This window comes from Bos taurus, chromosome 29 (assembly GCF_002263795.3).
Source record: "Bos taurus isolate L1 Dominette 01449 registration number 42190680 breed Hereford chromosome 29, ARS-UCD2.0, whole genome shotgun sequence".
NCBI classification, from domain to species: Eukaryota; Metazoa; Chordata; class Mammalia; order Artiodactyla; family Bovidae; genus Bos; species Bos taurus.
The window spans coordinates 50,011,896-50,026,031 of record NC_037356.1 but is presented as its reverse complement, the minus strand read 5'-3'; the positions used below and the strand labels follow the sequence as shown (position 1 = coordinate 50,026,031).

Here is a 14,136-nt window from a genome sequence, read left to right as displayed (position 1 = left end):
CTTCAGGCACAGAGCTGGCAAGGTGGCACTGGACTGGGGGTACGGACACAGTGGGGGCGGCGCCCCTCTCCCCTCAGAGCCCGGCCGGCCCGCCGCCTTCCCCTGATGCGGACAGACGCCAGAGCAGCCATAGCATTCCCCAGGAGGGGGCTCAGGGCGGCCTGGGCCGAGGGCCGCAGGAGCAGGGCGCGCACGGGCACGCGGAGGCCCTGACGGAGGCGGGCGGCCTGGGCGCGGCCTCATGGCTGGAGGGGAGCTGGGTTACGAGCCTCCTGCAGACGCAAGGACGTGGACTCCGAGTAAAACCTGGGTGCTGGGTGGGCCTCACAGGGAAGCCCTGGACACACTGAGCAGTGCGGCAGGTGATCCGAGGAAGGAGGTGCCCAGCAGAGAGCCCTGCCTCCCAAGACCCCACATTCTGACGAGCAGGCCTGGGCACCTGCGCTCGACACCTGGTGACCACCCTGCCCCTGGCCACGTTCTCACGGGTCCTCACGGGCCCTGGTGCCCGGCCTCTTCCTCTCTAGAGCAGGGACATGGGGGCAGAAGGCTGGGAAGACCCCCATGGAACCCCTGTCAAATCCCCACGGGCTGCAGCGACCAGACGCTGTGGGGAGACACGAAGTCGTTTCTCTTCTGGGTTAGAGGCCAGGCGGTCAGCACCCGAAACAGAGCGGGCTTTCACAAGCTGTGCGTCCCCACCAAACAAGAGACTGGCTGAGAGGGAAGGCGCCGGGCAGACGGAGGACGGCGGAGATCCCCAAGACCAGTCCTCGCGCATCAGGTGCTCATGGCGAGGCCCCACCCAGCACCGCAGCCTCCAGGGGCCGCCCCGTGCTGAGCCCGCATGCACGGGACTTCTCTCCCGGGGAGGTGAGCTGCTCTTCTGGGTCCTGGCTGAATCGCCACCTTTGTGTGAAGTCCTCCTGGTCCCCTCGGCCTCGGCCTCTCTCTCCCAGACAGCTCGGAGGGCCGGCCCTGCCCTTGTTCTCCTTGGCGCCCACTCCGGGTCTGGGCGCCCCCGCCACGCTGGGTGCACACGGCAACCCCCCGCACTGTTGGGGGCATCACCGCTCCTGATCAGAGCCAACGTCCCGGAGAGGGCCCTGCCAGCGTGGCCATTCCCCACACCTCTACACGGCGGCTCACTCGGCAGCCCACTCGGCTTCTGCTTACGACCCGGCGGAGTCCTCCGTGGTGGGGGGTGGCCGGGGGTGGCCCTGTGGGGTAGGAGGGTGGCAACCACAGAAACCCGGGGACGCGGGTCACGGAGCCCGTCGGTGGTCCCTCCCCCAGGGCTAGCAGCAGCCACAGCTGGGCCTCACCCAGACCCTCACACAGAGGCCTGCAGAGCCTGGTTACAATCAAAGATGGAAACTGAAGAGCAAAATAGAGTTTTCCTTCGGAGCCGTGATGCACCCAGATCACAAGCAAACACAAGACGTGCAAACGGGGGTCGAGGTCGGCCGGATCTCGTCTGAACTGTGGCTCCCGGGGGAGGAGGGCAGTGCTCCACCCCGCCAGCAGCGTGTCCAGGGCCCCCTAACCACGGGGCTGAGCCGGGCCCCCAGAGCACGCAGCACAGGATGGACGCCCCGCCTGGGAGGCCCGCTCCCCAGCCCCCCACGCTCTCCTGAATGCCCGACCTAGCCGCTCCCACCCTGACGCAGAAGAGGCTCTGGAGAGGCTCCAGCCTCTCACGTGGGACACTGGAGGCTCTGTGGAGCAGCTGAGGGAGGTGAGGAAAGAGGGCCCACGGCAGACACGACCAGGGCAGGCTCCGGACAAGGTCGCTCGTCACAGACTCCGGTCACCCTGCCCGGGGACCCGGGGTGGCGAAGGCACGGTCCAGGGGGCTCAGCAGGGCACGACACAGGTCTGCCACGGGCACGGTTCACCGCAGGCAGACGCCAGTCTCAGGGGCCCCCTGTTCTCACCCAGACCCTCTGAGCTGAACACCCGCTTTGGGGGCTCCCTGCCTCCCACAGACAGCAGGAAGGGCGGAAGTCTAGGGAGAACCTCACTCCAAACAAAGTTCTGAGCATGCCCAGCTACTCCCGCCCCAGGCCCATCTGCTCCCCAGCCCAGGCGGGGTCTGCACAACACGGAGACCTGACTGGGGGGACGGCCACTCCTCCCCAGATAGCCCCGGGGTGGGAGGAGGGACCCTCCAACGCCCGTGGCCCTGCCACGCTCACCTGAGCACTTTGCCAACTGCCTGAAGCACTGTCTTGCAGCTGAGCCCGGCCTTGGGGGGCGGGCTGAGCAGAGCTCGGTCTGCGGGGAGACCACTGTGGTCTCCAAGCATGGTGGGCAGCACAGAAGCGGGCCGGGAAAGCAGGCGCCCCGGCCCCAAGGCTCCCTGCCTTCCTCGCAGCCCTGACTGGGAGCCAGCCACGCCGGCCAATGAGGGCAAGCTGGGCGGGGAGGGCGGCCGGGCCCCGGCCGGGCAGGGACAGCAGCTGCTCCTTTTACAGGCAGGGCCGGCCAAGTCCGGTTACTTGAGGGGACGTCTCAGTCGCCTTTCAAAGTGGCGCCGCTCAGGCGCTGTGTGGGGCGAGGCCACTGCCGCGGGGTCAGCGTGGCCCCAGAGGGAACCTGTCAGGGGGCCCTTCTGATGCAGCCGGGGACGCTCTGGACAGACAGGGCTGCAGGGAGAGGTGGGCTGTGCACCTGCAGAGCGCGGAGGCAGGCAGGCAGCATCTCCACCCCAACGGTCTTGGGAAGACAAGGTGCCAAGTGGGCACGAGGAAGAGGGTGGCAGGCCCCGTGGACACTGCCAGAGGCCTCCCAAGGGGGCACGAGAGGGGTGTGACCGAGGTCTTCGTCACGCGGGCCCCACACAGGACCGTCAAGGACTAGAAAAGCAACCGTCCGACCGGACGACCCCGGCTGGGCTCCAGCCTCTGACTGGCCACAGGCCCAGCTCGTTGTCAGCACGGGGCTGGCCTGCACTCAGCAGCAGCCCCATCCAGCAGAAGCATGGCTCCGGAGCGGCCAGGCCCCCACACCGCGGCCTTAGCCGGACTCTCTGCCCGCGGCCACATCCCACAGAGCCAAGCATTCAACCAGGCTCAAGCCAGCTCTGCGCTGTGGCAAAGCCCCCGGAAGGACCACCCCACACACAGTGGAGCAGGCTGGCTGTCCGACCACACGTGAGGACCAGGGCAGGACCCAGGCACCGTGCTCACCCGGGGAGCATGGGCCGTGGCAGCCCTGGGTGGGGAGGATGTGGCCTGCCAGGCAGCTGGTGCAACTGAGCAGAGGCTGCCTCCAACTCTCCGCCACAGGATGAGAACTGCCACTTCCTCTGGAAGACTGAGACCTGACCCGGCCACCCTGCCGCCGGGGAGTCCCCTTCCTGGGCGCTCTGGGCTGGCAGAGCGAGGGCATGGGTGTGCACGCTCACCTCCATGTCTGCGTCCCCGCCCGGCGGACACGGCATCCACGTGGAGCCCGGCGTGCGTGCACCCTGACGCCTCCGCCTCTGGCCCGCCCCCGGAGACCATGCCCACCTCCTCCCCACCTGTCTGCAACCCTCCCACTCACGGCGCCCCAGCTGTGAAGGCAGCAGAGCCTGAACCCTGGTTGAAGGCGCCAGAACATGTGGTTCACGTAAGAGCAAGTGGGCAAAGCTTCAAGGCTAAGTCCAACGAGAATGGAAAGAACAAGGAAGGGTGATAATTACCACAATCCAGAAAAACACACACAAGCAGACGAAACCCACACCTCGATAAATCAAGTTTGGAACTCTCAGAAATAGAATTAAAGCAAGAACTGAACAGACAGACAAAAAGGCCAATAAGAACCAGAAATGGGAGCTCCTAAATGAAGTCCAGACGAGAGGAGACACCCCGGCAGCGCCGGGGAGACAGGAGAGGGGAGGGCTTGTGGTTTTTAATGAAAAGGGAATGAAGACCTTTCTCCACTGGGAGTAACCGACGCTGGACTCGCCCTCCACCATCAACAACCGCAGACTGGATACAACATAAGAAGCAACTGGTTTCAGACGCTGGAGGACGCGAGGGATGGTGCCCTGGACGGCAAAGAAGGCCTGGGGAGGGCCGCGACGGCCCGCTGGAGGGCCCAGGGTCTCGGCCACAGCCAACGCAAGAACAGAGCTGGAGCTGCAGACACGTGGGGCAGAGAAGCAGAGAGGGCGGGGCTTCCCAGACCAGGGCCGCACGGATGGACAGAGGGCCACGAAGCCTTTGGCCAACTCCCAGGCTGAGGAAGCTTTACCGCGGTGCTCACGGAGGGCACTGTGCTGAGCCCTGCCTTCCTGCTGGGGTCTTGTCCCAGCCTCACTGAGTCGGCCGGGCAGTGTCTCCTCCTCGGGGCTCCTCAGCAGGAAGGCGACCAGCGAGGGCCTGCGGTGGTGCCTGGCCACTGCCTTCGAGGACCCGCTCGGCGGGGAGGGGACCCCGCTGAGGAGCCCCAGCAGCGAGTCCGGGAGGCCGAACGGGCAGAGATCATGGGCAGCGCACCAGAGGGACGGGACGCCGAGTGCCGTGCAGACGTGCTGCGGGCCCTCGGGTTCCCGGGTAAGCCCACCAGGACACATGCTCCAGGACGACACCCCACCCAGGAGGATCGGCGCGGCCGACCTCAAGGCTCGCAAGGGCCTAAAACGAGTTCCTTCCCCCCAACCAGAGCGGGACAGTGGCGAACTCGAGGTCAGTGGTAAGAAAAACCGGCCAGATATGAAATAGTATCATAACCCCACCAACACAGAACAGACGCAAGACTGAGAGCAACCAGTCATTTCCAACCTGAGTCTAAGCAACTTACAGACACACAGAGATACCCAGCAACAAACAAGGCAAAAGACCCTGCTGCTGGGAAAGTCGAGGGCAGGAGGAGGGGGCGGCCGAGGACAGGATGGTTGGATGGCATCACTGACTCAGTGGACATGAACTTCAGCAGACTCTGGGAGACAGTGGAGGACAGGAGTCTGGCGTGCCACGGTCCACGGGGTCAGAGTCAGACGCGACTTAGCGACTGAAGGACACAGACGAACAGCAGCCGAGGTGAAGCTGCCAGGTTTTCTGTTCAATCAGAAACCACCAACCTCAAGAAGGAGGAAAACAACGCGAGGGACGTCGTTCAGTCACGTCCGACTCTGTGCAACCCCGTGGACTGCAGCCCACCGGCTCCTCCATCCATGGGATTTTCCAGGCAAAAATACCGGAGTGGGTTGCCATTTCCTTCTTCAGGAGACCTTCCCTGACCCAGGGATTCAACCTGGGTCTCCCGCATTGTAGGCAGATGCTTTACCGTCTGAGCCACACTAGGAATAAAATCAATTGATCAAAAAAAACCCCAAGACGGCTCAGGGAGACAGTGAGAAGACAGTGGTGTCGGGGTCACTATGACTGTGTCCCACCTGTTCCAGAGACAAGAGAAACACCGGACACGTTACAAGGAGATTTTAAAAAGTGTTTTCTGAAGATCCCAGTTGAACTTGTAGAAACTGAAATACCTGAGACAAAAAGTACCCTGGATGGAGGTGAAGGCAGGCCGAACACTGCAGACACAGCGGCGACGACAGAAGGTGCCGCAGCAGGAGCTGGAGGGACCGGCTGTGAGAGGAGGGGCCGCGTCCGCCTCCTGGGAAGACCACCAGCCCGCCTCCACCCGGAAGAGCCAGCTCCTCCTACATCAGGGACAAGGGTTGAAGGGACCTTCCAGGCAGAGCAGAGGGGTCAGCGCGAGGGGCCACGCGGCCACCAGGCTGAACACAAGAGGCCCCCACACTCAGAGGCTGCAGCGAGCAAGAGAGGGCTGGTGGGCCCGGCTCAGGGGAAGGCGGCCCAGCATTCTCAGACCCCACCAGGCAATTCGCCCCGGCGAGAGCAAGCTCAGGACTACACAGAAACCTGCCTGCCAGGTCACAAACTGGAAACAACCCACGCGGCTGCCGGCAGCGGGCGAACAGGCCTCCCAGGCACCACCCAGCCGAGTGATGCCCAGAGCGCCCGGGGACGTCCCCCAGCCGGCGCTGCGGGTGGACCTCGTGCCCTGGAGCACAAGCCGCCCTCGTCAGGTGCCCCGTGTTCAGGACGCTTGGGCGTCTGCACCCCCACACCCAGGACCCCGCCAGGAGCCCGGAGCTCAGAGCCCATCCCCGAGGGCTGCTGTCCCCAAGGAGAGGGCCTTTCAGGACACAAACAACGCCCTGGACCTTGCTCCCACGGCCCCCCAAGCCCTTCACCATCAACAACCAGGGGCTGGGCCCAGGCCCCGCTGCCAGGAGGGCACCCATGAGCACACAGAATGTGCGCGCTCGGCCCAAGTGCCCTGGGGGCAGACTGACCCAGGCTGATGAAGGAGGGCCTCGGGGCCCCTGACAAATCACCCTGCCCGCTTCCTTGGTAAGACCGCAGGCAAGATGCCACCATGAGTTCAAGGCCCCCATTCCTGCAGGCGGACTTTCAGGAGAACAGAGAGCAGCCTGCTGTGCTGGAAGGTGAGTCTGGAGAGCTCAGGCCTCCGCAGAGGCCAGGAGGCAGGGGGATGGCAGAGCTGGAACAGAGGCGCCCCTGCGCCAGAAGCCCGTGCAGTGAGTGCCCCGCACTCGGGGTCCGGACAGTCCTCCCGACCGCCGAGCTCCTCTCAAGACCACCGCACACCAGGAAACCAAGCCCTAACCACACCGCACATGGCAGATGGCACGTGTGTCTACGTAAAGATACGTAAACACGCCTCCCCGAGTGGGCAAAGCAGTTCTCCAGGCCGGAAGCCACCCGCATATTTATTTTCAAGACAAGCATCTGGACCGTCCAGCCTCCACGGACTCCTCTAGGGTTGTACAGGTGGAACGTGTGTGCGCGTCTACACAGGGAAGCGGTGTGTGTGAGTGGGAGTGTGAGTACAGCTGCAGGGCAACCATGCCCTTTCTTCCCACCCCTGGCCCAGGCTTTTCCCAGGGCACCCCTGACACCCTGCTGGCCCCTGAGGGTGCTGTGAATGGGCACAGGGAAGGAGCTGCCACCCTCCGGGACCACGGGCCCCCCTCTACAGGCCTGTGGCTGGTGTCAGGATGCGTCTCTCCTCGCCCCCTACCTTCCTGAGCTCTGGTAAGCTCAGTGCAGTCGCTCAGTCGTGACCAACTCTTTGCGACCCCATGGACTGCAGCATGCCAGGCTTCCCTGTCCATCAACTCCCGGAGCTTGCTCAGACTCATGTCCATCGAGTCAGTGAGCTCCAGTAAAGAACGCAAAGACAGAGTCAGGTGCCCATGTCCACCCGGACACCCTGCCTGCCTGCCCTTGACCCCTTCAGGAGGCTGGCCCCAGGTGTGCAGAAAGGAGCATGCAGCAAACTGGGCAGCCTGTCCAGAAGCAGCAGGAGCCAATGCTCAGTCCTTGCACATAACAGAGCAAGCCGCCAGGGCCCAGTCCCCGGACAGTGATGAGGAGCTGGACACGATCCACAGCAAGGACTTCTGCACCCCGTGAGAGAATGAAAAAAGCATCGGGTACTGACCCAGGACTTCCCTCCCCAACAGACAGAGCACTCTCAAAACGCAACTGAAAATGGGCAGGACATGGTGACAGACATGCCCCCAGAGAAGCTGCACCCACACGCCAGGACGGTCAGAATCAGACCACGGAGGCCGACAGGGCCAGACAGCACGTGCGGACACATACGTGAGCCTCCACAGGCCACACGCGCCTCCCCAGGGACCAGCCACCTGCTCCCCTGGGCAGAAGGACGAAGGCGCCAGGCACACGGAGACACTGTGGGTGCTCACGGCAGCGCGATCCTGGTCTGAACGCGCGGGAAGGGCGGGGCCAGCCGGGCCTCCTGTGTGCGAGGCCGCGCCTCACCAGAGGACAGAGGACAGCTCTGCACAGCGTGGGCGAGTCTCCCTGCAGCAGCCTCCAAGGGCAGACCCTGCACACCGGACACTCAAGGGTCCCCTCTAGACGGGTTCAGGTCGGAACCTGAGGCCCGCGGCAGCTCAGTGGGTGCTAAGCCCTGAGGGTGTGGCGAGGGCCGTCCAAGGTTCTAGATCAGCCTTGTGGGAAGTCAGAGACTACGCGTATCTGTCAAAATTAAACAAAGCTTACCTTCAGACTCAGTGGAATATAAATTACACCTCTGCAAGCTGACCGGAGGCAAACATGCCACACACCCACAGGAAAGCAGGGACTCTCGCTGGCGCCCCTGCAGGGGGTCCCTCGGGCCCCAGAGAAGCCACGGCCCAAGGGGCCCCTGCTGAGGACTCCAGGCAAAGGGCGTCCAAGGGCAAGAGGTGCCAGAGGCCAGGGGGCACCAGAGGGCCAGCTCCTTTCCGGCTCCACGACTCGGAGGGGCACAGGGCGCTAACCTGAAACCCGCCACCTGTGCGTTTGGAGCTGCAGTGCTTTCCCTTCGCGCGTCCTGCTGCAAAGAGCCAGTCACTCATCGCACGAGAGAGAACAGGATGACCGTGCCGGAGCGCCTTCTTTCCAGGCTGGAGATGGTTTCAGGCTCTGTCACCACTTTCTCCAACCCCTTTTCTCTGACCGATCTATTTCACAACGCCAAAGAGCTTCATCTGGGTTTTCAAAGACAGGCAAAGGTTTGGGGGCCTTTCCTCCCAGGCCTGCCCTGTGTCTGTCCTCAGAGCCCCAAGACCACCTGCTCCCCCTACACACACAGGCCCCTGGGCACCCCTCACGGCAGCCACACCACTGGGGCCACATCCAGAGGTGCCAGCAGCCTGGTGAGCTCGAGGCTGGGCGGGTGGACGGAGTCCCTGTTCAAGGCCCTGCAAGTGAAACAGGGGCTTCTGTGGTTTCAGTCAGAAGGGCTGGGACGCCTTGCTAAATGTCGCAGCTGATGCTACCGGTGGTGGTACGGGGGTGGTCACCACGCTGGATCTCAGAGCGGAAAGCTAGAGATCCACTCAAAGAAACCAGCTTGGAGCCAAGGAGAGGTCACACACACCAGGGAGAGGCGGGGGTGGAAGGTGGGTGGGTGGGGGGTCCTCTGCAGTGACTGCCTCGCGGCCCACACAGAAACAGCCTCCTGAGACCAGAGGCCCCCAGCCCACGGCCCCCAGTGGGAGGAGGCAGGAGCCGCACCTCCCGTGGCGTCTCTGCTCCGCCCCGAGCCAGCTGGAACCTCGATGGCCGGGAGCTCCGGGCACTAGCTCCTGGGCCTCCGCTGCCCAGGGCAACACCCTCGTGCCAGCCCCAGGCCTGGCCACCCCCCGCCCCATCCCGGTGCTCCCCTCTCCAGGCCCGCTCACCTGACCCGATGCCCCATCTCACGGTGCAGGAGGCGGAGGCAGAGCCGAGACAAGGTCCACATACGACCCTGCCACCGCGGGCTCCGGGGCGCTCACACCTCCAGGAGGGCAGGCCCGGGACTGAGGGGTGTGAATTTCTACTCCTGGCAAGAGCGCGGCTGCCCTGGGCAGGGAGAGGCGGGCCTCACCAACAGCCCTGCTGCTGCTCGGGCGGCAGGTGAGTCACTGGCAAGCGCGAGGGCCACACCTGCCTCCCTCCCGGCCCTGCGCTCCTTCTCCAGAGGAGGAGGAAGCCCCAGGCCACCAGGGCTCCTCACACTAGCAGGGAGAAGGGCAGCGCCCCACCTCATGCAGCCCGGGCCAACAGGAGCCCCGCTAGCCTCGCCCGCCAGAGGCTGAGCGCTGGGCTCCCTCTGCATCTGTCCCGTGTCAGCCCCCTAGCCCCGGACCGCCCGCCAAGGAGGGCAGAGAAGACATGCAGGTTGGGGCAGAGTGCCCCCCTGGGCCCGGCTGCCAGGGGGAGCTGGGCAACGCCTGGACGCTGGAGCAGGGGGCAGCCAGGTGGGAAGAGTGCCTGGACGGGAGCGGGGAGGCAGGCTGCACCCCGCAGGCTAGGGGCCGGGAGCGCGGCACGAACACAGGACAGGCTGTCAGCTTTGTGTGAGGTTCCAGCCAAGCCAACTGCCCCCTGGCTCCTGGGCCGCCGCTGCCTACGGGGCACCCAGGTCACGCAGCCGCCACTCCTGAACCCCCCAAAGCGCTGGCCTGGGCACAGGGACTGTTGTCTCTCCCCACAAGCCTTCCCAAGCCCAGCAGGCACAGAGCCCAGGCTGCCTAAGAAAAGGCTGAGGTGAATCCTGCCAAGTCACCCCGCCCTCCCTGCTGGTATAAAAACGTTGGAGGCAACATTTAGCCCAGGCACTGGAGAAGGAAATGGCAACCCACTCCAGTGTCCTTGCCTGGGGAATCCCAGGGACGGGGGAGCCTGGTGGGCTGCCGTCTATGGGCTCGCACAGAGTCCGACACGACTGAAGCGACTTAGCAGCAGCAGCGCACAGGAAGGAGGCTGGGGGAGCCGCCTCCCCCGCCCGGGGCCCGACCCCTACAGGCACTCAAGCACAGACACTGGGACTTCCCCGAATCTAAAATGCTGGAATCCAATCAAGAAACAGACTTCCCTGAGACAAATGTCAGAGAGAGATGGACGAGGTCCACTGCTCATGCAGGGCTGTAGGGAAGCTTCCCGAGTGGAAAGGACCCCGAGAGGAGACAGGCTGGGAGCTCAGCGGGGGTGGAGAGTGACACCCCCTCCCCCGATGGTGAGCACGTCAGGCTGGCCCCCACCGCCTCCAGGGACACCCCGTCAAGTGTCCGGGAGAGCCCCCCGCGACCCAGGGGCGCCCGAGGCGCGCCACGCGGGTGGAGCAGCTTCCTGTTGCGGACGCACGGTGTGCAGGCAAACCCGGCGGCACCTGCCCCCCCGCCGGGCCGCTGTCCCGCTGTGGCCGTCGCGCCCAGGACGGGCCTGTCCCCAGGGGCGCTCGCAGGGCTCTGTGTGAGATGGTCTGGCCCCGTGGAGGCTGCTGTGCAAGTTCTGGGCATGTCTGAAGCAGGTGAGGAGGTCAGATGCACTGAATGCCTTTTCAGCTTTCCATATTTTCAGCTTACGACAGCTTTGGTGGGAGGTAATCCCACCGTGAGTTGAGGGGAGATCTAAGGACATGCCCCCAGCAAGGATCAAACTCCTCTGACAGAACCTGCAGCCACCTCGATACTTCCCAGGCAGGTCCTGACGGGGAGCCTGGGAGGAAAGTCTCCTCTTCCGCCCCCAGCTGCCTGCTGGGCTGCGCGGCCTCCAAGGACCCCCTTCCTCTCCCTTTGGTGCTGGGTCTCCTCAGCAGTTAGTTTCCCAATAGGAGGCGGATGAGGACTACTTTTTCCAGAATTTGCAAGTGAAAAAACGTTTTATTCTGTCCTTGCGTTGGATTACTAGTTCGGCTGATGTGAAACGACTTCCACGTTGGAATACCTTGTTTTTTAGTTTCCGGGTTGGATTTTGTTCAGATTCCTGGTTAGTTGTGCTCTGTTCCCTTCTGAAGGTTTCTGAAATCCTTCCCTTATCCCATGCTCTGAAAGTCCCACTCGTATTTCCTGGTGGGAGCGGAGAAGTTTGCACTCTGGGGCAAGGGGTGAGCCTACTCAATCTCAACTCACTTCCTGTGATTCTAGAAATTTTCCAAGTTGCTTCAAAGCCCCTCTTCTGGAACCCCGCCGTGGCTCAGGGCCCCTGACCGATGAGCTGACACCTTCACCACCGCCGACCTGGTGTCCATAGCTGACGCTCTGGCCCTGCTGGGAAATACACCCAACTACCGCCTCTTCCTTTACTAGGATTTCACTTTGTCATCACACCTCCAGCCTCCAAGCACTCCTGTTAATTCTCTGGACATTCCTTTTCTCCACTGGTTGGTTCTTACTTGCCGGGGGGGTCCTCCGTGCTCTGCAGTCTCTCAGGAGATGAGCGACAGGGCCAGCTCGTCTGTTTGTTCAGTCTGCTTCCTCTTTTTCTGCTGGTTTTGGTCTCTGCCTTCCTGTTCACAGTCCATGAAACATGGGCTGCTCCCTGGCCATCCACTCATATTTAAAGATGGGCACTAAAGAGCTCACTGACAGTTTTGTGTGGAGGGCTGAGTGGGGGCAAGGGGGAACGGGGCTGGTTCAGGCTGCACGCAGGGGCATGCTCACCCCTCCACTGTCCAGTGTCTGGAGGGCTCTCCTGGGCAGGTCAGACCCCGTCCTTCCGCCTGGGGAGTGGACAGCAGGCGCCAGGGCCCTGGACACAGGCTGGGCTGGGAACCATGCTCGTGGCTCTGTCTGCATGGCGGAGGCCCTGGCGCGGTCCCGGGACACGCACTCTCAGGAAAGCGATACTTGGGTTCGAGGCAAGCAGGAGGGAGCAGGCTGTCCAGCTGCTGCCGTGCACCTCCAGACCACCAACCGGCCCCTCCAAGGTCCCGAGGTCCCACAGCCCTGGGAACCACGCTAGGTTCCTAGGCTTCCGCTTCCTCATGCCTGCGTTCCACCTGATCACCAGCCTTCCAACTTCTGACTCTGCTGTCTCCCCACTTTGTTCCCATCGGTCTCTGCCTTTCCAGAGCCCTCAGCTCTCATTCCAGGGGGGCTGGGGAGGGAGCAGATTCAACACACAAGTGCAAAGTCCGCTCTCTTCAGGCAAAGGGGCCAACACGACAGCACACTGGCAGGCAGCCCCTGCTCCCCTCCAATGGGGCCCCTGGGCTCTCCCCTTTCTGACAGCCCCCCCTCAGCTGCCACTCACCTGAGCGGTGCTTCCAGACAGGGGGTGCTCACAAGCTGCCCACACCCCTCCTCCGCCCACCTGTGGGCAAGGCTTCCCACCCAGTTCAGGCAGATTCACGGAGGCTGGCCTACCCTGCCTATGGGGCTGGTGGGCCTCAGAGACAACTCATCTCAACAGTGTCCCGTCACAGCTCAGCCTTGCCCGACTCCCCTCCCTCCATCCCTCATCCTCAAATACCAGTCAGAGAACCCTGGGACCCAGCCCTGAGGGTCAGTGGGCTGCCTGCATCCTGTCCAAGGCTGTGGGCTAAACCCAAGGCCCTGCCCAAGGCCTCCGAATGGACACCTGTGTTTTCACAGAGACGTGCCCAGAGGCCAGGACAGAGCGCAGGTCTGCCATCCCCTGGACTCCCCAGCCGGAGCCAGCCGGGGCTGGGAACCTAGGCTCCTGCCTGCACAGGAAGGGCAGGACGTGCGGGGAGCAGGCGCACCCACATCCGCCCAGAAAGGGGCCCCGGGGAGCCTCGTGCTCGCGGCCCCTTGGGCACCCTGCCTTCACAGGACCACGCCGCCACCAGCCACCGCCCCCCTCGGAATTCTGAACCACGTGGAGGAGGGCCCTGTGGCTCAGGGAGGCCCCGCCCCTGCTGCTGGGACACAGGCGGGGTCCCTGATGCTGGATGACCCGCCCTGGTCTCAGGCATCGTGGCAGAATGGGTGCGGTGGACGGTGCGCTCTGCCTGGGGCTGTGTTTTCATGAGGCGTCTAGGAAGTATTGACAAAAACTTCACTGAAGGTCAGTGAGCGGCAAAACACAGACCCTGGCCTTGGTGGCCCTTAGCTGTTCAAACACGGGCAGTCACTGCAGCCAGCCCCTGGTGGTGGCCAGGGCTCCCCAGAGCACGGGGCACAGTATGAACACGTGCCCCTGAGGGCCATCACCTGAAGGGTGCTTCCAGGCAGGGGGTGCTCACAAGCTGCCAAGAACCCCTCAAACAGGATCCCAGTGGGGGCGAGGAGGGGGCAAGACACAATGAAGGAGGCCAGCAGTAGGGCCTTCGAAGACCGAACACCTGCTTCCCCGTTCAGACATTCACACTGAGACACTGATGCTGCCGGGAGCGCCCCCTCCCCAGGCCCTGCCCCTGCCCCACGCAGGTGGGAACGGGAGTCCGGTGCAGGCCCCGGAACTCGAGGCTCCCACCTTCCCACCAAACCCACCCCGTGCCACACCCACCCGATGGAGTGGCAGCGCCCCGCAGCCCGCGTGGACGCGCCCCCGCTCCCCGAAGAGGGAGACCACTCTGCCCGCCCCGCGCTGTGGCTGCCGCCCCGGGGCTCCGGAGTCCTGCGTGTCCGGCGCGCCCTCTGGTGGACTCAGGAGCCACAGGCGGCGCTTTCAGCCTGAGGAGCCTCCCGCCTCCTCCAGCAAGTGCGGGAAAGAGCTCCCCAGCCTCCCCATCCCAGCCCCGGCCCGAAGAACCGCGAGGCGGGTCAGCCCGCCTCTTGGGTGCCCCTTGACCAGCCCAGAGGCCTGCAGAGCAGGCTGGGGCAGAGATCGGCCAGCACTTCCCAGC

The 14,136-nt window shown here is 64.0% G+C and overlaps 1 protein-coding gene across 2 annotated transcripts in view; it reads right to left on the bottom strand.

Moving 5' to 3' along the window:
* Positions 1-14,136, bottom strand: part of MOB2 (MOB kinase activator 2) — a 52,695-nt gene that overhangs the window by 17,259 nt on the left and 21,300 nt on the right. The window contains exon 1 of one of the 2 annotated variants that reach the window (XM_005227375.5): positions 2,199-2,369. Within the exon in view, the coding sequence (XP_005227432.2) occupies positions 2,199-2,308 (110 nt within the window). The 5' untranslated portion in view covers positions 2,309-2,369. 2 annotated transcript variants of the gene reach the window in all.